At 52.2% G+C, this 27,504-nt stretch overlaps 1 protein-coding gene across 5 annotated transcripts in view; it reads right to left on the bottom strand.

The window, feature by feature from the left end:
* Pudp (pseudouridine 5'-phosphatase) overlaps window positions 1-27,504 on the bottom strand; it is a 338,048-nt gene that overhangs the window by 292,617 nt on the left and 17,927 nt on the right. For all 5 annotated transcript variants that reach the window (XR_015450778.1, XR_015450776.1, XR_015450777.1 and 2 more), the window contains one exon: window positions 15,774-15,992. Coding sequence is in view for 2 of the 5 variants with exons in the window: in XM_004867350.4 (XP_004867407.1) it covers window positions 15,774-15,992 (219 nt within the window). In the remaining 3 variants the exon portion in view is untranslated. The remainder of the gene's footprint in view (window positions 1-15,773; window positions 15,993-27,504) is intronic.

Raw genomic sequence — 27,504 nt, 5'->3', positions numbered from 1 at the left:
ACAGGTCCTCTGTCGCTGAATGGGAGCTAGGAGGAGAAAACATCACCAGGCATTGGTGGAGAGTCACAAGTATGAAAGCTCAACCAGGGAGGACAGGAACCTTCTGGGAAGAAGCAGTCCAGGAATAAAACATGGCATCACGGCAGAATCGTCACAGTGACAATCAGGATTCCTGGAGACACAGCCACTGTGGAATTCTAACAACAGACTGCTCCGAGGGAGGGAGTGCCACTCAGGAGGAGCCAGAGCATTTGCAGGTCAAAACCAAGCTATGCTCTGACAGAGCGCTCCGCCTCTCAAAGGCCCTTGCACCTGGGCCGGGTCCCCAGCTTCCTGCTGTGTGGCCTCCTGGGTCCTTCACTGGGAGGTTCCAGGTTGCTGGGGTGCCTCCCAGGGACTGTGGGCACCCTCTCTCTCCCTGGCTCACCCTGAGGTGACACACCTGGTTCCACGCTGGGGCGAGGCCTCGCCCAAAGCAAAGGGGCGGATGGTGGGGCACTGGAAGCTCCTGGACTGGGAGCCAAGACAGACCCTCCTCCCTCAGAGGCTGCTAACCTCAGCGCTCAGTGCGCTCCGGAAGCTGGAGCGGAGGCTGGAGGAGGAAATGTCAGCCGGGAGATTAAGTTCCCTTTGGGATGTGGTGGGAGGGGTGTGTGTGAACAACAGACTGCTCTTTGCCTTTGTTTCCAGAGCTATTAGTCATGTCTGATTTTCAAAACACGGAAAACACTAAAAAGGACCCTGAAACCACTGTCTGGCAGGTACTGCTGTACTTCCTGTGAGGCAGTTTCAGTTCCTTAGAGTAACCCCAAACTGGGCAGAGTCTGCAGGGTTCACACACGTCCTCTTTTCAGTCCCACCCCTGCCACAAGCTCAGGACCTGGGCTGCTTCTTGCTTCTGTTGTTCCTTGCCGAACTCCACAAAGCCGATCTCTCCCCGTCCCTCCACGGGCCAGGCCTGCTTGTCCACAGAACCTCAGCTCAGGAGCCACCGCCTCGCCTCTCTGTCCCTCCCTGAGCACACGGTCCACTCGCTCCTCTGTGACCTCTGCGATTCACCGCAGACCCTCTGGCTTGGGCTGCCCTTGTCTGAGGCGCGCATTTATTGTTGTGAACTTTGCTCTGAGAGTGAAGACTCATCTCTGGCCTCCAGAGACCCTGAACATGTGCTTCCGGCATGGAATCTATAGCGGGAAGGGAAAAAAATGCCTGCTGTGTTCTTCGGACGTGATGCTGGTGACCCAGAGGGGTGCCCTGCTCTGTACCAGGGCTGAGCTTCCAGGAGAGCGACTGGGCCTTTGGAAAGCCTGCCATGATGTAATGCTGCACTCCCTTCATGCTGCCAGCCCGGATCCCTCTCTCTGCTCTCTGTTACCCTGCCACAGGCCCAGGGATCTCTGCAATTCACAAGGCTCTTTCTCTCCCGCAGGCAGGCATATATCGCCGACGCAAATCTGCGGTGACCATTCCGGCATCTGGCTTTATCTTTTGCACAAGAAAATCATCAAGCTCAAATGTCCTGAGCACACAAGTACTCACACTCATACATGCAGCCTTTAAAATGGTTACTGGATGCGAGTTTATACAGTGCACCATGTAGGAAACGTAGCTCGGACGCTGACTTTTAATCTTTGCCAGAGCTTTACGTATGTAGCCTCAAAGCTGCGGCCATCACGTCAAAACGCTACTGTGGGCTTGCTAGCCCCTCCCGCGGCCTTGCTGATGCTGCCCATGGCCACTGGGACTGGGCATTCCTTAAAGACTGGCCTGGGCCCATCAGTTTTTGGCCAGTCCCCGCTCCCTCCCGGGAACATGCTTCTGTCTCAGGCACCACTGATTTGGGCTGAGCCCCTCCTTCCCTCCCCTAGGCATCCCCAGAGAATTCTGTGTGGCTCCTCGGAGGTGCCAGGTGCTGGGGCAGGCCCCTGGCGGGAGTGCTGGTCCGGGTTCAGGACTGACTTTCCAAGGCCCCTCACAGCTCCCACCCTTAAAGAAGGAATCCCAGCTGCCTGTAACAGTGGGACTGAGCCACTCAACCACATCACGGTGCCAGGTTGCGCCCTGTGAAGGGGCAGAAATGAGAGAGGGAGCTGGGTCAGGGCAAGGAGAAGGAGGCGCCAGCAAGACTGCAAAGCTCCTGTTTGTTCCAGAGAAGGGGCTGTGGCTGGCCCCGGCCCAAGCGTAGGACCCTGTGAGCTGGGTAGTGTTGCCGCCACTTTCTTGTCCTTGAGACAGGACACCTGACACTCAGAACCTAAAGGAAGAGAGGTTAGTTTGTCTCCCAGGTGAGTCCCAGGATGGCAGGCTCCAGGCCGAAAGGACACGGGGGAAGGGCCGAGGTGGGCGGGTGGGGAGTGGTGCTCACCTCCCTGCGGGCACCGGGAGGCAGAGGGAGGGGGTGGGGGAATGCACTCCGGGTCACACCGGTGCCCGGGTTGGGGCAGGACAGTTCGGGTGGGCTCTGCTCGGAGAAACACTGTGGCTGTGGGCTGGGTGTGGCATATGCCCAAGGCTCGCTGCCCAGGCGCTGCTGGGAAGTTAAGAGGCGGGGCCTGCAGGGAGGAAGCTGTCATTGGGTTTTGACCTTGAAGGGGGCCCTGGGGCCTCAATCCAATGCCTGATTTCTTCCTAAGAGAGAAGAGAGGGGACACTTGGAAACACACAGACACAGCCGGACGACGAGGGAGGCCGCACAAAGACAAGGGGCGCCAAGGACGCACGTGCGCACGCAGCCACCGGAAGGGGGAGAGGAGAAGCCTGCGTGGCCACCTCCTCCCACTATGGGGCGCCGTGGCGGTGGGCCCCGCTTCTCCAGCCGCGCTTCCTTCCAAACACGGACCGCTCACACACTTCTGGGAAAAGGATCCGTTTTGAGGAGCGGTCAGGAGCCCTCCTGAGCCCCGAGCCCGGCAGCTCTTCTGCCCGGTGGGTTCTGGGCACCGCAGGAAACCAGCACAGCGGCTGGGTGGTGACGGAGAGCACAGGCGTGGACGAGTGTCCCACGTGTGAGGCGACCTCAGAGTGCACAGCTTCTCCTCGGCACACGCGTGCGACACCTCACAGGGGACACGGTCTGCACAACCCGTTTTCTTCACTGCCGCACGTTCAGTGCTGACAGAAGCCAATGGGCGGAAGTACCTAGAGGACCCCTTGGCCACCCTCAAAGCACAGGCGGCCCCGAGAGTGAACAGCGAATGCCTGCCTTTCAGTGAGCCACACCGCTGCTTCCGCGCGGCTAAGCCGGCTCCGGCTGTGCCTGCTGCTGCCTCCCGCACAAGCGACCCTGAGAAGAGATGCACCCGCCTCACCATCTCCACCAGCGCCACGGAAGGTGAGGCGGGCGTCTCAGCCCAGTGTCACGCTCTCAAGCTGTAACCGAATCCGAGGCTGCAACGGAAAGCCCGAAAATTACAGACGGATCACACAGCAAAAGCTGAAGTGCAGGAACCACAGGGAACGGTTTTGCATTCTCCCGCGCCGCTGAAAATAAACTGAAACCGATAAGGGAATATTGAGAGCAACGCAGAATTCTTAATCACAGGAACTAGGTTTCGGAATCTGACTTTAGTTCTTAGTTTCTATAAGGTAACTGTTGGATTACAGAGTACCAACTAAAAAGAACTTTCACCTCTCCCACTCCATTCCTTAGCATTAGGAATGTTGACCGGGCATGGTGGTGCACGTCTGGAATCCCAGCATGAGGAGGCTGAGGCAGGAGGACTGCCACGAGTTTGAGGCCACCCTGCCGCAACACAGTGAGTTCAAGCCCAGCCTAAACTATAAAGCGAGGCCTTGCCTCAGAAAACCAGAGGAAACACCCAAAAAGGAATGTGAGAGGCAAGCCCGCTCCTTCCAGGCAGGCATGGCTGGGCATCTTCCTGCTAAAAGCTGACCCCACGTGTGTGCTGCAGATTCGCCTCTTGGACAAATGTATACAGTCGTCCCTCTTGACTGTGCCAGGGTAGGCTGATCCCTAATCCTGACTTTTTCCTTTCTTGTATAACGATTATGCTACGAATTTAACAAAACTCATCTAAGTAACAGTACAGGAGTTTACTAATGGCAAGTAATGGTTTCCTGGGGGTTCAGAAAGTGATAGCCCACAACATGGCGCCCAGACGTGGTGCACAGGTTCAAAGAAAGGAAACTGGGAAGGACCCTGAGCAGTGTGGGACCTGTGCCGGACTCTGTCCCTCCGCCTGTTTACCGCTCCTGCTCCCGGAACGAGTCCCAGGAGCTCTAATTCCTCCTCTCCAGGGCTCCCGGGAACTGGGGCTGCTCTCCCCCAGAACTGGCTGCAGGACCGAGCTCAGCCTCTCTCCTTCCGGCCGCAGGACTCCTGCATGCTGAACTCCGGTTAAACAGCTCTGTCTGTCACTTTCCTCTTGTCGCCCTGTCTTTCCTTGCAGGGACGGTGGCTCCAGGGTAGTGTCCTTAGGTTGTGGCCCACTGACGGTCTGTGCCAAGTGCCCTCGGAGTGGAGCACAGGGCACGACTGGCCTGAGGCTGCCTTTCTTCCTCCTGCAGAGTGACGGCAGGAGCACTGAATAAGCCATCTTACTAACGCCACGGAGGAGGAGCTCAAGGTCCTCTGGGCCACAGGCCCCTCTGCTCCCTGATCCTCAGCTGGCTCCCTCTGAGAGAACGGCTGCGCAAGGGCTGCACAGTGCCACGTCGGTGAAGATAACCACCAGGGCCCACTCGAGGATCTCCGCAAGGGGCTTCTCCGTTCCGTGTGTGCCGTGAGCCGAGTTTCTGGGAACTCGAGGAAGGGCCTGTGGATCCAGGGTGCCCCGAGGGTGGGACTCCAGACCCGGTCCCCAAACTCACGCGGTCACTGGTGGCCCAGTCTCTTGGCCACTGTGCGTAAACAGCCACAGTCCTCCTCTCTGCCAAGAGGCACAAAGCATGGGGGCCCAGGGCTCAAGCTATTTTCCTGCTTCAGCCTCCTGAGCAGCTGGGGCTAGAGGTTCATGGCACTGTGCCTGGCAAAAGCATTTTTTGAGACACGTGGAAATGAGAATGTGATTCAGATTTCAGCTCCATCGGGCAGTTTATTGGCACACAGCCAGCTGTGCGGGACATCTATGCACAGTTTCTGTTTGGTTTTGTTTTTTTTGGTACCAGGGATCGAACTCAGGTCCTTTCGCTTGCGCAGCAGGCGGCGAAACCACTGAGCTAAATCCCCAGCCCAAATGATTCTAAGTTTTTTTTTTTTTGGTACCGGGGATCGAACTCAGGACCTTGCGTTTGCAAGGCAGGAGGCTGAGCCACTGAGCTAAATCCCGGGCCCTATGCACAGTTTCTTGCTGAAGTGGCAAAGCTGTGGCTCTGAGACAGATACTACACAGTCTCCAAAGCTGAACACAGAGAAAGGAAATTATCCTAGTTACTGGATTACCACTTTAGAAAAGGATCTAAAGCCCCCCCAAATGTCTCCCATCTCCCATGTAACTATTCTCTGGTAATGCTCAGACGATTAGAACTTTATGAGAGCCCACTACCAAACTGATGCAGAGAGTATGGTGGACACTTACACACCGTATAATGAGATGTCAGCTCATGGGAAAATACATGCACACCAGTTTATAAAGGTTTATTGATGTCTAATGCTTGATTCCAGTACTACCCAGCTACACCTCATTACAGCTATTTGTTGATTTACCATATACAGTGGGCCCTTGACTTATGAACTCAATCTGTTCCCGAGGGCTGGTTGTAACTCAAGTTGGTCAGTGAAGGCTCAGGCTCCTGTACACAGCCTTCAGAGTCTCTCTCCTGTACACAGGCAGAGCTCAGGGTCCTTAGAGAGAGCCCGGCCCAGGATTTCTCCATGAACCCCACACGGGAGAGGATGCTGTCCTGTTCCTTCCAAAGCTCTTTAAGGATTCAGTCTGCATTTGAGACCATCTGGGAAGCACAGTGGCCAGCATTCAGATTGTAACTCAAGACTTTGGTGGTAAGCTAAAACTAAAATTTGGGTTGTAACCCAAGTCGTTCGTATCTCAGGCCGGTCGTAACTTGAGGGACTACTGTATGTGGGGAGTTTATTAACCATAGTCCTATCATTTCAGCATAACCACGAATGGGAAGGATTTTAATTTTTTCTTAATTTTAAATTTTTCTAAGATTTTCTTACTTTGATGAGATGGGAGCCCACAAAATCTCTACAGGACAAAAGAGCACTAAATCACAGGAGGAAGGAAAAGGTCCCATACGGGGACACACAGAGCCCACCCGGTGGCAGAGCTGGAGGTGTGCATTATGTCCTGAGGCGGCGAGGGACGTTCAGAAAACATCCGCTTCCAGAGCACTGGCAGGCAAGGACACTGATCCTCTTTGCTGTCGCACATCTGGCCTCTGTTTGCACAGACTCCAGTCTGGACACAGGAAGCCCCTTGCTTCCCCCATTGTGGAAACGGGAAGAGTGGGTGGAGCTTTCAATTGCTACCCTCTGGGTCCAAGGGACCCAGGCCCGGCCCCTCCACAGCACCAACCTTCGGTCCTACCCCAGGTGCCAAGGCTTCCTGCAGGCTGGAGGTTCCCAGTTCAGCTAGAAGTCGGCCAAGGGCCTGGATCCTCCTGGTTCCCAAGGAGCCACCTCACGCTGGCTATGAAACCCGACAGATGCGGCAGGAGAGGCCAAGCCCGCCAAGCTCCACCTCACCACGAAAAAGTGGCCAGAAGCGGTACACTGCTCTCGTCAGCATGCGCCTAGCTCTTCCCCACAGGCTGTAACTCCAACCTCCTCGCCTGGTTTCCCCAGGTTCCAGAAAGGCCTGGAAAATCAAAGCACCTTGGCCCGGGACATTTTCTTCACTCTCTTTTTTAGGATGTGAAGAATCTGAGCATTTCAAACACTGACAATTCTGAGAGATCAGTATAACTCCTCTTGTGCCTTCAGTGATTTTCTGGGTAGCTGCTTTAAGGACTGGTTTCATCTGCTTTGAGTCCTTTAAGGTTACTGCTTGTAAGGATTGTCACTACAGAAATCAGTGTACAAAACAGCTATTTAAATAACTTATTATTAACAGGCAAAGAAAAAACTATAAATTAGAAAGAAAAGCTGGTAGCTCATTGAATTTTCCTGATTCTGTTCTAGCCCCATAGATGACACAGCAGTTTAATTTCGCCTCCCTAAATAAGCACTCAGTGTTGCAAAAACCAAATCTAAAGTAAGGCATTTAATGCACCGTACAGAATGTGCTGCTTGATGCTTGATATTCTCAATAGAAGTTGCCTGGTAAAGTACCGTCCTTGGCTCAGAGGCGAAGTTTGTTGCTTCTCATTTATGTCTCTGTATTCCCACCTATAAAATGCAAGAAAGACCAACTCTACTTCACGGACCCCGGATAAGACTCCAAAGGAAATGAAGACATTCAGTTTCCAATTCCTACACAAAAATGAGGTGATGGGAGAGACAGGTGTGTTCCTTTCAAATAACTCACGTTAAAAAACAGATTCCTTTTGAGCTAGGCACTCAACAGTGAGACAAAAAATATTATGTACCTTACTATGGTAATCCCAAGCTAACATGAAAATTATTAACCCGATTTTGCAAATCCCTGCAGTACAATCCAATGGTTTCCCATTGTTCATTGCTTTTTCTTGTAACATTCTGCAGAAGTTGTAACTCTGTGGCCAGGATCTGGCTTGATGCTGTCATGCCAATCATCTGGAACGTAACATTCTTGCTGTTACTTAAGAATCCACAGGAGAACTGCTGTACATTTACAAACAGAAATTATGGTTCTTTAACTTGAGAAAACTTTGAGAGATCCAGTTAGTTAATGTCTAGGAAGGACTGGAAGCAAAGATCTGAGTCTGAGTTTCCTCCTTTAGGGTGTCTTCATCATAGCTCACTAAACAAGGCCAAGGCAATGAGCAGCCTTTGAATGCAGAAGTCTCTAGACCAGAAGACACAGAATGAAACCCGTAGCCAACACCCATAGCCACCACCCGTCTCCACTGTCTGGGCTCAGGCCCGGGGGCTCAGGGCTCTGACTACACCATCAACCCGGGGGGCAGCAACAAGACTGTGACCCCCAGCAAGTCCTGGGGCCTACACAATCACCGAGACTCCATGAGGACAGGGAGCTGAACACCACCCACCCCTTGAGGCTTGTTTGCTGGATGGGACAAGGGGACACATCTGCTGGCCCTGGGCTTGTCTCCAAGGAACTGAAGCCCCCACACCCCTCCTAGGATCTGCCCGCCACAGCTGCCCTGCAGGCTGAATCCCCAACCTGACCTCAGAGAGTCAATGGCCGACCTGGACGTGGGAAGCTGAATGGAAGAGCAGCCTAGGGAGGCTGGTGTGCACCAGGCCTGCGTCAACCGGGAGCATACAAGCAGCATGGTTTGCAGACAGCAGGCATCTGGAAGCTGCACCAGCCCGAGGCCCACGTCACTCCTCAGCCGATGTTGCGTTCCTGCCGCTGCTGCGGGCACTGAGCTCTCCATGGCCTCCCGAGGAGGGTCTATGCGCGTCCCCAGGAGCCACCCGGGGCGGGGCACTGCCTAAGGTCTAGGGCAGTCCTCACTTGCTTACACCCGTCTGCTTCTAAAAATACGAAGTCCTGTCCTGTGGCCATGCGCACCCGCTCTGCGCCTCGCAGAGTCCCATTAGCCGCCTCGCTCGCAAAGGTGCGGTGGGTGTGTGCGTGTTTCTGCGTGCCTGTGTGCACGTCTGCGGCACAGAAGCCTCGTGAGAAGAATGAGGAAGGAACGGCTGCCTCCCTCGGTAGGGCTTCCGGTCAGCATTGTGATCGCCATGCTGTGTGAACGCGAGCAGAACAGCAAGGATGGTGTTTCTTAGCGCGAAGGGACGCTCGCGCCCTGCTGGCTGCCTTCCTTCCTTCCTCTGCCACCATGACGGTTCCACGATGTGACAGAGGACGGACTCTGTCCCAGACGCCCGCTTCCGGCCCCCACATCTGCCAATGGCAGCGGCTTGCGATCCTCATTCTCTCGCTGCCCAGCCTCTCCGCTCCGCTCAGCGGTCTCCCCGCTTCTGCTGTGGGGAGGGTTTCCTGCGTGGCACAGCGTCACCCCGGGATCTGGGAGCGTGGGGCCTCGGATCGCCCGTGGACCGCGCTTCAGAGAGACGGAACCCCGTCTGTGCACATAGTCTCTCCTATTACAGGGACTGGGCTCACAGCGATCAGACCGAGCACCCCCTGAGCCGCCGGGCACCAGGAGCTCCGGGGGAGCCCCAGGGAGGTTCTAGACCTGCCAGGAGGCCGGAGAAGCCGAGCTGAGCCGAGCCGAGCAAGGCCGGAGTAAATAGGGGCGGAGCCTTCCCTCCTGTACCTCGCCGCTGGGCTGCAGAGCTCAGGGGACGGACCGGAAGGCTGGCAGCTCCCTGCAAGGGGAAGAGGGGGCTTCGGGAGGACGCGGCCCCGGTGTCCTCCCGCTTGAGCCCCCGGGCTCCAGTCACTGACAGCCAGGACCCAGGCGGCTCCCTCCACTGTGGCCCCGCTCCGGCGCGCCTGCTCTTCCTGAACCCCAGGGGCTCCCGTCTTGGGAGCAGTGAACGCCTCAGCTCAGGGCCAAGGCTTCGGATCTTTAGCAGCCGGGACTCTACTTCGCCCCTGAGCGGAGGAGCCTGGCTTGGGGTCGGCACACGGGAGAGACACCCGCCCTGGCTTCTGCGGCCTTCCAGGCGTTCCCCTTCCGTGGGAGTAGCCGCCCTCCGCCACCCTCCCGCACTGTCCCCAGCCCCACCGCGCCCTTCCCCAGGCCTTCCAGAAGGGCCCCAGCGGGCTCCATCCTCACGGCTTCCGCATCCCCTGCAGGCCCCGTCTCTAAGCAGCCCATTTGCAGTCCACGAACTCCGAGGCGCAGGCAAGAGCAGGCCCCAGAGCCACCCAGCAGCAACTTCAATGTCCCCGCTTCCCGGCGGCGCCAGGGACCAGGAGGAGGACGAGGGATGAGGACCAGGAGGCAGGCGGAGGAGGCGGCGCACCGAGAGAGCTCAGGTGCGGAGCCGGGCTGTGGCCCACCCACCCGACTCCGGGGCCGCGGCCCGGACGCCCGCTTCCGGGGTACCAGACGCTGGTGTTTCTCGCGCTGTGGGGTGCGCCGCGGCCTGACGGCTGGGGACAGCAGCCGGGGGCCGGGACAGGGGATTGAGGCCCCAGGACTCACAGCGGCCAGCCCTTCTGGGAGGGAGGCACACGGAGGGGTCACCTGGGGCCGGGCTTGGCTGGCTCTCACCCAGGGAACGCGGAGGGCAGGCAAGCCTCTGGGCAGTGCCGCACCGCGAGGGGACCCCGGCTGCCCAGGCCCCTTCTGCTCCGAAGGGCTCCATTCAGTGACTCCAAAGCGAATTCTTTCCCGCATCCTAAAACAACTCCCTGCTGAGGAAATCTGCTCGAGGACAGGATGGTAACCAATGTGTTTGTTTGACAGGCTATCTGCTTAAAAAAAGGTCTCTGGTTTCATAAATCGAGATTTTTCAAACGATGATTTCCCATGTATTCTGATTTATAATACTGGACCTGTTAAAGAGTCCCAGATGTTTCTTCAGTAGGAAGGGGATCGAGAGATGGGGGAAGGGGAGGAAGGGAGAGGAAGGGGGGAGAAAGGAATTAAGGTGTGCTCGGTGCTCGCTCATACCGGCTCCATGGGAGGAACGGAAATACCGCGTACTGCAGGCACGGACTGGCTAACAGGAAGCCCCCGCAAACTCGTTCTTTTCTGAGCGCTGTACCCTAACTGAAAAGCCTGTCTACTTTTTTCAAAACGGCTGAACCAGTGGCTGGCCCACAGTTTACATGCAGCCGTGAACTGAGCAGTGATTTCCCTCCGAATTTACTGCTCAAGTGGAATTCCCTCCCCTGGAAGACATTCTCGGGGTCCATTCTGCCCCGGAGAGGGCGACTCAACAGCCAGCCTGAGTGGTGGTCGTCTATCTCCCTGGGCCTTCCGGCCCGTCCTCCGCCGTCAGCCTGGTGGCTGGCAGGCCGCCTCTCCCATCCGTGGAGCAAGGGCACCCCCCACAGCACCAGCAGGTGGACACGCCCCTGCAGCAGCCCTGCACCCTAATCAGGGGGCTGTTTTCCCTGGCCACTGGTCCAAACACACTCTTCCCCACAGCGTCATAACCGGGAAAGACCCACCCCAGCAGGGTCATCAGGGGCTCTTCCCGGTGACTGGCCCCATCGGACGGGACGCGCTGGGACGCGCTGCCCAATCAGTCGGATCAGATAAGCCCCAGAGTATGTAACTGTGGGAGCTCCTTGGCGGCTGGCCCAGTGCAGCCTCATCAGGCCAGCGCACCCCTCCCCACGGCCTGGTCCAGATTGCTTCCGGGGGAAACTCTCCTCGGACTGGACCTGGGTTGATCCCTGCCGGGGGCCCACAGCGCTGGCTTTTAAAGTATGAGGAAAGGAAGGATGTGGAATTAATAACACACCCTCTCTATGGGCGGCTGTCTCCTAATGAGCTCATGGTGACTTCTACAACCTAAAATAGCTTATTGCCAGAAGATACGTTCAGAAAGAAAAACAATAAATGAACCCAAGGATTACATTATCACTCACGGTTTAAGAAGGGAAAGGAAGCAGTAGATGAGAAAAATGACAACAGGGCCCAGGACTAGGACACTGACAACTTTCTCTGGCCGTAGTCATGGGAACAAGGTCAGGATAAGGCTGCCTTTCTGGTGGAATTCAGGTATGGCTCAGATAAAGGAGGAGACGGGAGGAATGCAGAACGGATGGAAGTCGCTTTAGGACAGAAAGCTTGGGCTAGTTTGTTGGTCTCACTGGGCAACTGGCATATTATAAATCAGAAACCCTGGGGGAAGAGATGCTGCTGGGTCAGGAGGTCTGAACAGCCCTTCTTTCCCTGTGACACGTTCGGGGCAGCATTTTCCTTCTATCCATCTCTCCTGTGGGAGTACAGCTAATTTCCAATCATTCAGCCCCATCCTGACGCCTCTCTAAAGGGCACAGTGGCGTCTAGCTCCTGAAACCCATCCCTGTGGGACTCAGCACCCCAGCCTGACTTTTAGTTTCTCCTATCCAGGGTTATTGTGGGGTTTTCCTCACAGTCTTCAAGTCCTCTGCATGCCTTGCTCACATTCCTGTCGAAACACACAGCTAATTATGTGGTCGGGTGGGAAGCTAGTAAAAGCTAAGTGCACACACAAACACACAAACCTCATGCTTACAAACATGATTTGTAGATTAACAAGAGAGAATGGAATGATTCCTTTAACCTTTTGACCTGGAAGAGGTCAGAAAGTGGCAGAAGCAGCCCAGTGAGCCAAGCAGTGAGCTGGGTAGGACCTGGCTGGCTTTGAAGGGCTGGCTCCGGGCTAGGAGTTGTGCATGTGCTAGGATCTTCTATGACTTGCTTCTTTAAACAAGATCACTGCACCACCAAGCTGAGTCCTTAAAATAGGTTCATTAGCATCCTGCCCCAGTTACCAGACTAGCCAGGTACAACATCAGCATTGAACACTTTAGAATGGCGGTGGAACCTGTTTATATCTCGGAACACAGGGCAAGAACTCCAGAAAGAAAACCAGCTACAAGGCTTGAGTGAATGTGGAAAATAAAAAAGACATCTGCATGGCTGGTACATTATGGGTGCTTTGCATGCTAAAAAGCATGACAAGGACTCTAGGTCCTATTACAAGGGAAAAAGAAAGAAGACTCAAGTAATTAAAATCAGAAATAAAAGAGCAGAAATTCCAATCAGTACCACAGAAAGAAAAAGAATTAGAGTGACATATGTTGGCAAAATGCCAACAAAGTGGATATCCTCAGAATGGATCCATTTCCTACCAGATGGAACCACAAGGAAGTAGAAAATCCAAACAAAGCTTTAAGTTGTAAGATTTAGTGATGATGGTGGTGGTGGTGGAGGTGGTGGTAATGGTAATAAACCTCCCACTAAGAAATGCTGAGGTCTGGGTGCCCTCACTGGAGAATTCTACCAAACATTTAAAACAAGAAAACTATAGTCCAATATCCCTGGTGAACATTGATGGAAAAATGTAGATAAAAAGCTTGCAAACAGAGTTGAACAAATTAAAAGGATTACAAGACAAGAATGGTTCAGCATGTGAAACTACATTAACAGAATGAAGGGCATAAACCACACGATCATCTCAATAGATACAGAAAATGAAAAAAGATGACAAAATCCTTAACAAACTAGGAATATAGGGAAACTAGCTCCACATAATAGAGGTCATAAACAAAGTCCACAGTTAGCATCCTACTCAATGAAGGAGATCAAAAGCTTTTTCTCTAAGATTAGGAATAAGGCAAGATGTTTCAACTCAGTATCAGAAGTCCTCGCCAGTGAAATTAGGCAAGAGAAAGAAATCAGAAGATTTAAAAACAGTAATACTACCTGTTCACAGGTGAGATGATTGTATATGTAGGAAGATCACACACACACAAATAAACACACCAAACTATAAATCTAACAAAGCAATTCAGAAGGTTGAAAGAAAATCAAACAAAAATCAGATGTGTTTCTACACAGTGACAATGAAAAACTTCCCAAAGGAAATTAACCCCGCAGTATATGGCCAGATGATCTCTGACAAGGAAGCCAAAACCACTTAACTGGTTACATCACAAGGTTTCTGCACATCAAAAGATCAATCAAGGGACCGAAAATGGCGACCTACTGAATGGGCCACAGTGTTTCTAAATCCTATATCTGATAAAGGGTTAGTATCCACCATATATAAAGAGATCCTACAATCCAACAGCAAATTCACCAAATTATACAGTGGGCGAAGAACTTGAATGGGCATCATCAAGAAGATAGTAGATGGCCCCTACGTATATGTCCAGCTGTCTAAAATCCATAACCCTTAAGAGAAACACAAATCAAACCACAGTAAGACTTCCCCTCATACCCATCAGGGTGACTGCTATCAGAACAACAAAGGGTCCGGCTTGGAGGGACACGCCTGTAGCCCTAGCATTTTGGAGACGGAGGCAGGAGCACCATGACTTTGAGGACAGCGGCAGTGGCTGGTCGGGACTAGCAGGTGTTGATGAGAAAATGGAGAGACTGGACCCACTGTGCACTGCTGCAGTATAAGATGGCACAGGAGCTGAGGGAGGCGGGGCAGGGAGCAGTACAATTTCAGGTCTCAAGATGAAAACGTTTTGGAGACCGGGTGTATAACCCGCGCTAAGGAACGCTCATCCTCTTGAACCAGTGGGTGAGATGTTACATGTGACGCTGTTCACTTTGTTCTCATTTACTAAGCCACAATTAAGAGTATATCCAGTGCATGGAAGTGTTTCTATCAAGACTTATGACAGCCTTCCCGTACAAGTGCTACGGCAACATAAAGATGAAGAGGGCTGTGTGCCACGGTGCTGGTACTCCCTGAGCCTGAGATGCAGATGCCCCACTTAGGGCAAACAGAGGGGAATAAGCACACAGGGGTGGGCGTGTGCATGTGTGTGTGCGCGTGCACCCGCGTATGTGGGTTTAATCCAAGGCCAGCCCATGTGAGTTCTGTGTGACACAGGCCCTGCCCTTAGCAAGGCTCTTGCAGGAATATTCTCTACTTCCCCATGCGCCTGGCATGTTTGGCAGTATCTACATTCACACCTATGTCTAACTAGAAATAATAAATAACATACATTTCAAAACTGTGCATGCATAATATTAATACAATTTTAAATCCAAAACTGCTGTTGGGAAGCAATGCCTTGCCTGCCCGGGAGCAAGAAATTCTACAGACAGGACATAGCGTTCATATTACCATCCTGGAGGACTCTTCCACAGTCCACTTTGAGCACTGTCTGACCTGAAATGCAAGACACCCTTGTCTTTCTCACTTTCAGCAAGAAACCCACTTTCTACTGGAACCACAGTTAACAGACCCACAGTGACAGAGTCACTTCCACAAGGCGACACTGAATAAAGGGACACAAACAGGCCAGGGCTGGGGCTGCAGGTATAGCTCTGTGGTACAATTATTGGCCACCAGGCCTGAGACCCTGGGTTCAGTCTTCAGCACCGACAGATGACGGATAGATATATAGACAGATAGACAGACAGACAGATAAACAAGGAAGAAACCAAGTGAGCTGCACGATGTATAAGCACATTAAAAATAAATTAATGACCGGGTATTTAGCTCGGCCGCACCATGCCTGCCTCAGAAGCCCAAGGTCCCGAGGAGTTCGATCCCCGATACCAAAAATAAAAGAAATAAAAAATAAAACAAATGAGGGCTTTAATAACTTTTTAAAAAATTAAACTTCTAAGGGGAGGTTTAGCTGCTTATCAATTTATCAAAGTTTGAATAATTGCTGAAATTTTAATCCTGTATCTGATTTTGAAAAGAGGGGAAGCCACTCACTAGAGTAAACTTGGAAGCAATACTGACATGAACATAATCTTTACAGGAAGTTAATAAAGGAAGGGCCTGGGTGTGACCTAGCAGTAGAGTACCGACTCGCCCAGTGCTGGATTTGTTCCTTTGTACCAGGAAAACAAAACGAGACTAAGTAAAACTCCCCTTGTTTTGTGCCCCAGGCCTCAGTGAAACTGATGCGTATTCTTTTATGCAGCCCTCAAAGGATGATGGAATCCTCATCTGCAAGCGTCAATGGACATCTGTAGGGTGCAGTCCTGGGACTTAGCAAGACAGGACCAGATAAACCAAGCACTCGGGACGTCAGGTGATTTGCAGGGCTGCTAATGCTCACACGCAGAATCAGCAAGACCAGGAGGAGGGAGGGGGTGGGGGAGGAGAGGGGAGGGGGCACAGGAAATACCTGGCATAAGCGCGGCAGTGGGGAACAGCTCCTGCAGCTTCCTCTGGGCCTCCTCCATCAGCTCCTCTTTGGACATCGGGAGCTGCAGGACGTCAATCACGATCTCAGCGGCTTCTGTCGCCTTTTTACCCATCACCAGAGACTTCACATCCCAGCTGTACGTCTTCCCGTAGCGACCGCATATTTCTTGGAACACCACTGAATACAGCCGTTCGGTGTCTGCAGGGACAGACAAGGAGAGCGAGAGATACAGAGTTTTAGAGCTCGGACCGAACCGACACCAAGTCTGTGCTGGACCAGAATAAACACACCCAGTGGAAGGAAGGCTCGGGTCATGAGAACGGGCTTCAGGAGGCCTGAGCAGTGGATGCAAGTGTTTAAAGCCCCTGCCTGCTGACAGGTGCCCAGGCCACTCCTCTCGGTGGCTGTGATTCAAGTCTTTGGAGTTGTGACCCGGAAACGCAGACAGCACAAGAAAGACGATCTCTGGGTCACACATGAACAGAATCCCCATACGCACTGGGGAGCGCAGACTCCATCCAGGGCAGAGGACACCACTGCGCGCTCCCTGCAGGCTTGCTAAGGACAACACCATCCCAGGTCCGGTCTGGGCTGGCACCTACGGTGTCTCCCAGCTGGGGATCTGCTCTGCGGGTAGTGCCGTAACACCTCCAGGTGAGAACCGACTAGGGACATGCATCGCTCTCTCAGAATGGGCACCACGCTGGCCTGACCGTGAGATCCCAGCTCTGGTGTACGAGGGGGGCTACGTGTGGCTTCCACAAAGTGGCTGATGTGTTCAGGCGCCCTTCCCCGTTTACTCAAGGTGAACCGGAGACAGACGGTGACGGCACTAACCCAGCTGTGTGGGACATTGACATCCACACGACACCCACCCACGGCCAGCCCTTCCCGCGTGGCTGAGCAGTGATGCTCAACCAGCCACGCATCAGTCTTAGGAACACACTGCACTGAACACGTACACAGTCCTCCGTGTCATCACGCCAGAGCCAGCCCAGCTGAACGACTATTTGCATGGAGTTTCTATTGCATTGGGTAGTAGAGATCCTCTAGAGGTGGTTTAATGCACACAGGAGGATATGCCTATGTAGCTTCTCTGCAAACCCCATGCATGCCTCGTTACAGAAGGAAGCTGGCGTCTCAAGAGTGTGGGTATCTACAGGATCCCTAGATGAAACCCTGGTGGATACCAAGGGATAAACTCCAGTTTTATCTGCACTTACATCTGTGCGTGCTTTTTCAGCGTCTGTATTTCCGATGCAGCACTGGCACTAAGACCAATTACAGTACCAATGGTTGTGTACAGTACTATAATTAGTGCCGCGCACACAAGTGACGTCCGTCAGAACAGCGCTGGATGAGTAGATGCCATTCCTTAGACACACTTTAAGAATGACTCTGGGAGCAGAACTGGGCAAGGAGTGTGTGCTAGGGAGGCACTAGCTGTCCTGTGCCTTCAGCATGGGTCTAGAAGGTCGGCTCACCAAAGACCACCCAGGGGGTGGCACAAGGTCCGAGGAGTGTCCACCCAACCCAGCAGCTTCAAGGCAGGGAAGCAGCTTGGAGCTGGCAGTGGTCCCACGGGCCCGATGAAGGCACAGGGCCCTTCCCGACACTGGTTTCCTGTGGAGCTGACACAGGCGTTCCACGCACGCAGGAAGCCGAGCTGGGGCCGGTCACACTCGGTGGGCCTCAGTCACTGGGTCTGTCTGACAAACACTAAGTCCCCACGCGGTCGGTTTCTATAGGCGCTTTGGCAGGAAGCCCTTCACTCGGGTCCTGCACCACGTAAGGGATGGATTCCAGCTCTGCGCAGCTGGCTCCAATAGTTCTCGAAAGAACTGAGTGGTTTCCATGGCTTCTAGCTGGGCTTTCCAAGATGCTAAAGGAAAACGCAACAAATGGCGTCTACATCGTTTCTTCTTCCTATACTCAGGAGTGCAGTACATGCTCAGTCAAAGAAACTGTGGACAGAGAGAAAGCCCTGTGTGCACACGAGGCATATAGAGTCTCTATCACAGAAAGCCTGGCACTGGAAAGTTATTCACTGATATTCTATAAAGATGATCTCCACAATTGTATTGCCTCAAAGTTAATTTCGGTAGGGGGAGTGGTATGAGAGCAGACTGTGTTTTGTGTGTCCACACATAGATGTGCATATATGAACAGTTATACTGTTAGGGTTGAGGTCCAGATGTCCCCCCAAAGCCTCATTCGGTCAGAGGCGGCTGAATCTGGCATGCATGATGTTGATGTTGGGGTTCAGGGCCTGTGATTGCTAAGACGGCACGGGAGTGAGGGTTTTAGCACGCACCTAATCCCGGTAGTTAGATGGGATAAGGGGCCGAAAGACTCAGAGAAGTCTCTCTCCCCTGCCTCTCTCCCTCGCCATTGCTATGGCGTGGGCGCCACTGAACTGCCTCCCTCGTTGCCTTTGCTACCTTGTGCGTGCCATGTTGCTTCTCCTCAGCAATGTCCATTTGCCGTCCCCGCCAAGGAGCCAGCCCACCACGGACTGAAACCTCTATGAACTGTAGGCCATGAACATCTATTCACATGCACTTACATGCACCTAAGCATGTTGCTTATGCACATACGTACACGTACAGCACGTCCCTAGGCACTACATGCTTGCAAGCCTGGGTGCTTATCTACATGTGCCCAACTCCATTCTGGAAGCTGTCAGAGCTGGAACTGTTACTGGCAGAGACACAGTCTCAGCAGGTGTGAACCCCAGGATATCTGCTCTCCCCAGACGCCGATGCTGGGGGCTGCCTGCATCAGGTGCAGGCACCAAGCTTCCTGGCCTCTTTGGAGTTACTGCCGTTCTGGGGCCACCAACTGGCCCTGTGATTTATCCTCTGCATCTTTCTCGTAGAAGGGGTAAAGGTGTAGCAGGGTCTAATTACTCTATCCTGCTAACCAGGTTTTTTTCTTACAAATTCCTGAATGAACCCAGATGCAGGCAGTTTTTGTCAGCAGAACTCTTCTGCACGGGCCCTAACCCTCTGCCACCTGTGTGTCTGCTGGGTGGACCAGAGGGCCCCGTTCTGGACTCTGTCAGCCTGGACCCCGAGTACAAGGACCACAGCCTATGGGAGGATGTGCTGGCTGTACCCTCTGGGGACAGGCCCCATGCAGCTTCCCTCCTGGTCCCAGGGCTGACTGCCCCGGCTCTGGGGACACTCAGTCCTCCCTGGGAGTTGAGCGGGGGACACTCCCTGGCCCCTGCCCCTTGTGCTCCCAGGCCCTGCATACCCGGCCGGTGTATGCACAGCCGCTGTACAGTTCTGCAGTGACAGCAACGGAAAGACCTCTTGCTCCTTCTGGTATGTGCTTTTTGTGGCAAAAGTGCCCTCAGCCCAACTGTCAGGAGCCACTTCGTCTTTAGCACTCCGGCCGTCTTCTCCTGGCTTTTCTACCACAGGCTGTATTTTACTGCAATCCTGTAAATGGCACAAAATAAATCTCAGACGCTCCACCCTTTTGGATCCTTGAAATTGCTAAGGCATGGTTGGCAGGTTGGAGAAATTAATGACCTTTTACAGAGTACAAAAGACAGCATGCAGGACTTGAAGAAGAGCCTCCTGGGGTGGTTTGTGTGAGGAGGTGCTGTACAGATCGTAACCTCAGTAACAGGAGGTTTTCGGGGCCCACCTGCACTGTCTCTCTGCAGAGCTCATCAGGCCTGCTCTCCTGCCTTCCGTGAGCCGCGGGGCTGAAAGGGCAGGCCTGCAGGGGCGATCACCCGCTAATGAGCCCCGGCTCTCGGGGTAAGGAGATGGGCAGACCAGGAGTGAGGTGAGACAGGAAAGCAAAGCAAAGGACAGGATGGGGGCCAGGTGGGAAGGAGCAGGTGTGACCCGGGGGTGCTGTTAAGGAGAACATCGCATCGGAGGAGGAGGAAGAAAGGAGCGTGAAGAAGCCCGAATTCCAGAGACACAGAAATAGCTGTATCCTTTAAGACGATTTAAACAGCGATTATTTAAAGCTTATAATGTCATAGAGCTTTTAATTTAAAACATACAGAGCTGGCAGATTATAAATCTGTAGGGGACTGTGAAGGCAGCCACTTTTCTTCACAATGTAGATGAAATCACTCTAAATCCTTCGCAGGGTAAGGAAGGGTCTAAACAAGTAATTAAATTCCTCAGACCAAATGATACGATGCAGCGGATGACAGCACACTTAAAATTGCAGGTACCATATTTCGAGAGGGGGAAAAAAGCTAAAATAAAACATAAAAGCACAAAATTGCTGTGCGAATCTATCCAATGCACACTCCCTCCTGCCTGCTAAGCTTGAAGCCTTTATCAATTGCTTCTGTGGGTTCCACCAGGAAACTCCGTTTTGTTTCTAACATGGCATAGCCAGAGAAACTACCACATTCCTTAGGTGACTTTAAAAACCCGCAAGAAGGGGGGCCTCTATCTCGGGTAGGGTATGAGGGGCACAGGTGGGCACCTGCAGGGCCCAGGTAAACCATGGTGGGAAGAGCCCGATGGGAAGGTGGGCAAAGAGCGCCCGGCCGGGGGCCAAAAGAAGGGAGCATGTGCAACAGGAGCAGCAGGTGTGCCGGCAGGTGGGGAGCCATGCAGCCACCTGGCGGAAATGAATCTCTGTGTTGCAGGAGGCCCCACCCCCGAGGAAGGCTGTGCCACTGCAACATATTTAGCAGCGTCTTCCACAGATTATCTACGGATGCTGCACGAGCAGACTCATCCAACCACAGACTGCAAAAAAGAAACTCCTGTGTCTGTAGGGAGGTCTCTGACCACTACTCCCAGAACCCACAGAGCGCTTGCGTCCCGGGGCATGGTCAGTCATCTAGATGAATTCAAGCTTGCTGAAAGAAGCCATGCACCCTTATGAGCAAGTGCTCTGCCCATTTACACAAGAGGCTTGTGCATCCCTGGACGGGGGTCTCTGTGGGGGCCCCTGAACTGGTTTCCACAGATGTGAAGGGAAGGAGGATTATTAATGCAAATGTTCCTGAACACTCTGCACTGATAACAAAACCCAGCAGCACACACAGTGTGTTGGAATGAACCCGATGGTGCCAATTTTCTAAGTGTTTCCACTGAGCACAGAGTAGGTTGATTGGTAAGTGTGGAACGGAGTTAAAGTGGAAAACCAGCTCTGCTCACTTTGGATAGTCTTAACTTCCTATTTCTCAAAGTGTGGTCCAGGAAGCCGCCCCGAGCAACCCTGAGAAGGGAAGGGAAGCGCAAAGCCTTGGGGCTCTCCTGGGCTGGGCCCCGGGGGTGTGCGTGCTGTCCAGCCCTTGAGGGGACCTGGAGGTGCACAGCAGAGAAGATCCACAGAGCTGGGGGCCCGGATGCTCTAAGCCAGAAATTTAACTCACGGATCAACCCTAACTAAGCACGGTTTAAATTTAATGTACAGATTGATCAGTAGAAATAAAAACAATCCAGACGACATTCATCCCAAGGTTCACACTTTCCTTTTCACTGCATCCCACTGTGAGACACACACACATTTCCTTCCCTCGACCCTGAATCAAATTTATGTTAATGTATGTGTTGTAAAAGCAAGACATCTTAAATAAGAAAGCTTGAAGATGTCCATTTCTTTCTAAAGTTAATTGCAATGAATGATTCCAATTAATTGGAGTTCTCAGTTAATCAAGATTAATTAAGTAATACTGCATCAAATGAGATGGGAATCACAATAAAAATCTCTCTCTCTCACACGCGCACACACGCACACACACACATACACACACACACACACCCAAAGGAACACCATCTCTTAGAAAGACATCCGGTAACCTGGTTTCAATTTAAGAAATACGCCTTGGAATAAACGCAGTAACAACTTAATAGAACACAGTATATTTAAAGGATTGGCTAACTGCTCCATTTCACTCTGAAATAGAAATTGAGAGAAAAAAACATTTTCTTGGTATGCGGATCAGTACACATGAAACAGTAGTTTTCTTGGTGGCCCTGTTTTGCGAATAGCTACTGGAAACCTCACATATTTGCCAAGTAGGCATGGTCTGGCATGGGATCCTCTTTCTCTTCCTCTTCATGACAGATACTGTTGGAAAATGAAGGCCCATTTCCAAAGAGCGACCAGTTGACATGTAACACAGCCACACTGACAACCAAGGTTTGGATTACAGGAAACTGGAACCCAGGCCTTGGCAGGAGAAAGGTGTGTGCTTCCTGAAATAGCTCCATCTGTTATCTGGGCTTGCCTGACTTCCTACACAGCCAAGGTTGCTTTGTAATTCCTGCAACCCCAGAGGAAAAGAGGGTTTTGCAAAGTCCCAAGGGCCACAGCTGTTAAGCACTGTCCCTTGTCTTTCAGCGTGGAGCTCTGGGCCTGGGTCTGTCCGCCTGTCTGCCTGCCCGCCTGCCCTCGTGGCAACAGTGAGTCATCCAGCATAAGTGCAGAGCTGGGAGGCCTGACAGGGACAAAAGGTGGGCTTCAGAGGCACCCTGCTTCCGGGCTGCCGGTCTCAGGAGCTGGAGGGAAGTAGGCTGACGGAAGTTGGGCATGCCATTTGAGGGGCTTGGGGAATGGACCACATTCCCTCTCACAGGCCCAGAGGTGGAAGTGGTCACAGAAGATGGGGCAGGCGGTGGGGCGGCCTCATCCAAGCTTCCAATGACCGACCATAGTCATTTTGCCCTCTAGGGCAAACATTTACAAGCTAGGAATGCCTCGTGTCACCAAAGGAGATATAGGGAGGACCACTGATTAGAATCACAGAATGATGACCGTGGGAAGGCGGGCATCAACCTGGGTATATGGAAATGGCACACAGCTGCCATACAATCAGATCAACTAGACCAGTGTCCGGGGTCCTACTCTGCGCTAGGCACTGAGAAAACACCACAGTGGGGATCGGGTAAACAGGCCTCGAAAGGTAAGACAGGGTACAGAGAATGTCAGACGGCGAGACACGTAAGGATCCACTTTTCAGCAAACATGGCAAGTTCCAAACAGGCCACTTGCATCCCCGGTGCTGTATCTGACACCAGGAAGGCTCATCCACAGTTCTCTGCCATAGCTGTTTAACCTTTCAAGCTAAGCTTGCCTGTCAAAGGTAGTGCGTCCTTGTGTTCCAGAATTTAAGACTGAAAGGCATGATCAGCAACCGTGGAAATAAGCATGTCGGTAATACATGCTTCACATTAGAGGCTGGCTCCTCGAGAAAAGTACAAAGTACAGAAGGATTGGATGCAGGTCCTCCTGTGGCTGCAAGCTGTCGTTTTTGAATGGTAAGGAAAAACTAATACAAACGACGACTTAAAACAGAGACCAGTCATGCTAATTTATTGGTGTGATCATTTGGAAAGTCAGACTTTCAATTAGGATTCAGTCATAAATCAATGGCATTAGTAATTATTCCATTGAATACATGTGGGTATTGGTCTCAAAATTTTTTTCCCTGATAATCCATGTTTAAAAGAAAATCATTTAAAAATGAACTGGTGTAAACACTGTTGGCAGATCATGCATCTCGCTGTGGGAATATACCTGTGCTGGGGAAAATAATGGACATCCACCCTTAGGATTCTAGACTTCAGTGTAAAACCAAAGCTATGAAACTTCTACAACAAAACACGACAAAATCCTTAGGGCACTGGATTCTATGAAGGTTTCATATGTATACAGGGTCCAGAAAGTAGAAGCCACAGGGGCACATGTGGATAAAGAGGCTTTCAACAAAATTAAAAGACAGGAGTAAGACAGTGAAAAGCACACCGGAGATGGAGGGATAACATTGACAACATATACATGCAGTGTCTGTATGTCTGTCTGCCTGTCTGTGTCTCATAAAAACACGGAGAGTGTTTGCATGCAGAATATATAGAGAACCAAACTTCACAACTCAGTAGTGAGACTGACAATGTGTAGAAGACAGAGTAACTGTCCCCTAAAGATGCCCAAGTCCCAACCCCCAGGACCTGTGCATATGGTGACTTCCATGGAAAAGGACTTTCTGGATGTGACTCGGTACGAACCCTGACTGGGTGAACCCAGTAGAATCACGGGGTCCTGGACAGACAGAGGACCACGGGAAGGTCAGAGTCAGAGAGGTTGGAGCTGCAGGATGCAGTGGGCGCTAGCAGCTGGAGGGGCCCGGAGACAGTGTCTCCCCTGCCACGCAGAAGGGACTCAGCGCAAGCAGCAACAGGATTTCACCCAGCGAGACCTAGGGTAGACTTCTGGTCTCCAGCACTGAGACAGTAAGTCCTTGCTGTTTTAAACGACTAGGTGTGCAGCAAGTTTGTACAGCACTAATAAGAGGCATAACCCAACGTAGAAAACACGTTTGTGGTTTCTTAAAAAGTTACATGTACACCTGCTATTAACCAGTAGGAGAGCCATTCTAGTCCTAGGCTGTTAGTCAGCTTTCCATCCCCGTAAGAGATACCAGAGATAACTCAATACAAAGAGAGGAAGGGTTTATTTGGGCTCACAGTTTTAGAGGGTGTGGTCCGTGACTGATGACTGGGTTCTCTGCTTTGGAGGAAGCCTATTCACCTCACAGCTGGGAATCAAGAGACCCCCCGGACCCAGACTCCCCAGTGAGGACACCTCAAATGACCTGAAGCACTTTCAGTAGACCTCACTTCTTAAAGGTTCCTCCAGCTCCAACAGCACCAAGCTGGGAACCAAGCCTTCAAGCCATGGACTGGTAGAGACATTGGAGACACAAACTATAGCCCGGGTGCGAGCCAATGGACGAGAAGGGATTTGTTGACATCAGGACCTACGCACAGACGTTCACAGTGGAAGCCTCCTCGGTAAGGGATACAGCCTGGAAAGGACTCCCTCCGAAGAGTGTGGGCAGATCAGAGGACATTCTAACTGGTGCATCCTCACAGACCTGTGAGTGAGGCGCGAGAAGGATAGCCACTGAGGGAACACACAACAGGAACCATGCGCTTCCCAAAAGCACTCTCAGTGAAAGACGCGAGAAGAACACGGAGGACGTGCTTCGGTCGGTGCTGTCAGGGAGCACCGGAGGCTGAGTGAGCGAGATCGGAATGCGAGGTTCATTTAGCCCACTGTTCTGGAGTTCCAAGGACATGGTGCCCTGAGTTCCGCTCAGGGGAGGGCCGTGGTGCGTGCCCAGCAATCACAAAGCTTTGAGAGCTTGAAGAGGCTCCGGCTGGGCTGCTGAAAACAACCCATTCTCATGCGAACTGACCCAGAACCACCTGACCCCAACACTCAAGGGCATGCCCCCAGCGACCTGCTTCCTTCTCTTAAGCCAGTCTCTCCAAGGTTCCGCCACCTCAGCACCTCTGCTAGGCTGCAGGGGACCCACAGCCAGGCTCTTGTCCCCAGGGCCGGCCTGCTGGGGCACAGGGGAGCGGGAGCAGACACAGTCCCTGGAGAGCTGCTGCGTGTCTTCAGCCCCACACTCCATGCCCGCCCGCGCCTCTGCCTCTGGGATGAAAGCAAGCTCCACCTTCTTGTAGGTCTAATTACGGGGGAGGTGGGACAGAAGGGATAGCTGGGGAGAAGAGCAAGTGAGCTACCCGGCTCACAGCGGGCGACAGCGTATCCCAGACGCGGAGCACAGGGAGGCCACTCCGAGTGCAGATACCTGCAGGTAAGGGCTCAGGAGACGCCCGGTGCTCAGTGGTAGGGCGCATGCTGGGGCCGGCCGGCAGCTCTCAGCACTGGTGGGGAGACAAGAGCGCAGGCTCTGGGCTGGTACATTCACGCGAGCTCTGCGACCTTCACCTTGAGCCCTTCGCAGGAGAGTGATGCTTAAATTCTACAGGGACCGGGATCAAAGGACTACACACCTGTTCAGGGGTGGGGAAGCTGGTGAACGCGTCCCGCCCCGCAGGATGGCGCTGTGCACGCCCGGCATACCGTTCATTTGCTCCCTCCCATCCTCTGGTCCTCTGAGCCTTCCGAGTGAGCTGTTCTCCTGATCAGAGACGGGTCTCACTTCTCCTTCCCGAATCCTCTCACAGCACCGTGGCAGAGGTGACGCCCGCTCTCCTGGCTCCTCTGAGGAGGCAGCAGTTATTTCACGAAGGGATGGCTGTAGCTGCCCACCCCACCCCACCCCCGTGCCCCTTCCCTCTGCGTTGTGAGGTACGGCACTTTGTATGCTTATATCTACCTTCTTACATTTTTAAATGTTCATTAGTCCGTATTTGTGGTACAAAATGACGTCGTCGTCGTCGTTCACCACGGGACTTGGCGCAGGTACACAACACATCGCATTCTGTCGACTTCCCGTCTCCTCTCTCCATTCCTCGGTCCCCTTCCCACGTGCAAGAGATTGATCTCCTTTTTCCATTATCTACCTTTTCTTCTTTCTCTTATTTAAACAGACCTCAATGAGCCAAGCAAAAGGTACAACTTGAAGGGATCACCCAGTCGACAGTTGTTACAGATCTGAGGGTGCTGGGGGTGTAACTTAGTGGAGAGCACATGTGGACCGTGCACGAGGCCGGAGCGGATCACAGTACCAAAATGGGGCGGGGGGGGGGGGCGGATTATCCATTTCGTTTTTGTGCTTTGCTTTTTGTTCTGGAAAAAATCGTCAAGCCAGGTCTGAAAACACTTAAAAATGTAACTGCTTTTATATGTGAATATTTTAGGGGTTTCATTATCCAACAACCAAATCAGAACCATCCCTGGCAAATTTTCTGATGTTTGCTAAGGTACTTATGAAGAACGCTGATATAATTTCTCCCCCCCTTCCCTCTCTCCCTCCCTGACCTTCAGGCACCGATTCACAGTGAGGGATTGATTCTGCCCCTTCAGAGACACCTTCAGGACAATGTAAATGTATGTTTTAATGAATCTTTTCTTCTCCTTTGTGATTTAAAAGCACATGAAGTAATGACTATAAATCTCTACAATGGGCACAGAAAGAGTAAATATGTAATATTTGGGTCAAGAGCAAAAAGGACAGGTGCAGAATGAAGCTACAAGGAGCACAGGGGTCTGTGGGCTATGGAAAATCAGTCGTCACTAAGGCAAACTACGCTGCTACGCTACACTGCTGTAATCTGCAGAACCATCACTGAGAAACTAAAAAATACCTAGCCAAAGAAGAGACTTGAAAAGGTACATCAGAAAATGCAGTTCAGAAAAAGTAGAGAGAGAAAACAACAAAATACCACCTGCAATTCCTACTGTCTCCACACTGGAATTACAGGGAAATGCTTAAATCACTCCAGTTGGATAGCAAAGTTAAGCACAATAGCTTCAGTCATAATCCAACTAAAAGGTGTGATTAAAAACTACATTGCTTAAATGAAAATTATTAGTACAGTAAACAAAACATTGCCATTAATCTCCCCGAAAACCCTCCTCCTTCCTTGGAACACACTTATCCCACTGTTCTTGCACTCACTGCAGTGCTGCAAGTCTCTGTCGTGAGTGTCTTCAGTTGCTCTGTCGCAGCAGCCTCGATGTCCTGAATCACTTCAAAACATTTACTTGCACAACCATTTTGACTTTGGGGGAAGAGCCAGAAGTCACACAGCGCCAGAGCAGGTGAATAAGGCGGATGAAGACACACTGTCACGTTTTAATTGGAGAGAAATTGCCAGAAATGTTTACTCAATGAGGGATGTCCAAAAAATATGGAAAATGTTGAAATTTTCAAAATCTATTACAGTCAGACACATTGCCATTACTCATCACAATACTATATGCAGTACCCTCCTACTCGAAACACACTTATCTTTTA

This window comes from Heterocephalus glaber, unplaced genomic scaffold, assembly GCF_053883595.1.
Source record: "Heterocephalus glaber isolate CG9 unplaced genomic scaffold, H.glaber_assembly_v1.0 deba00001072, whole genome shotgun sequence".
Taxonomy (NCBI): Eukaryota; Metazoa; Chordata; class Mammalia; order Rodentia; family Bathyergidae; genus Heterocephalus; species Heterocephalus glaber.
This window is presented reverse-complemented; position numbering and strand designations above follow the sequence as displayed.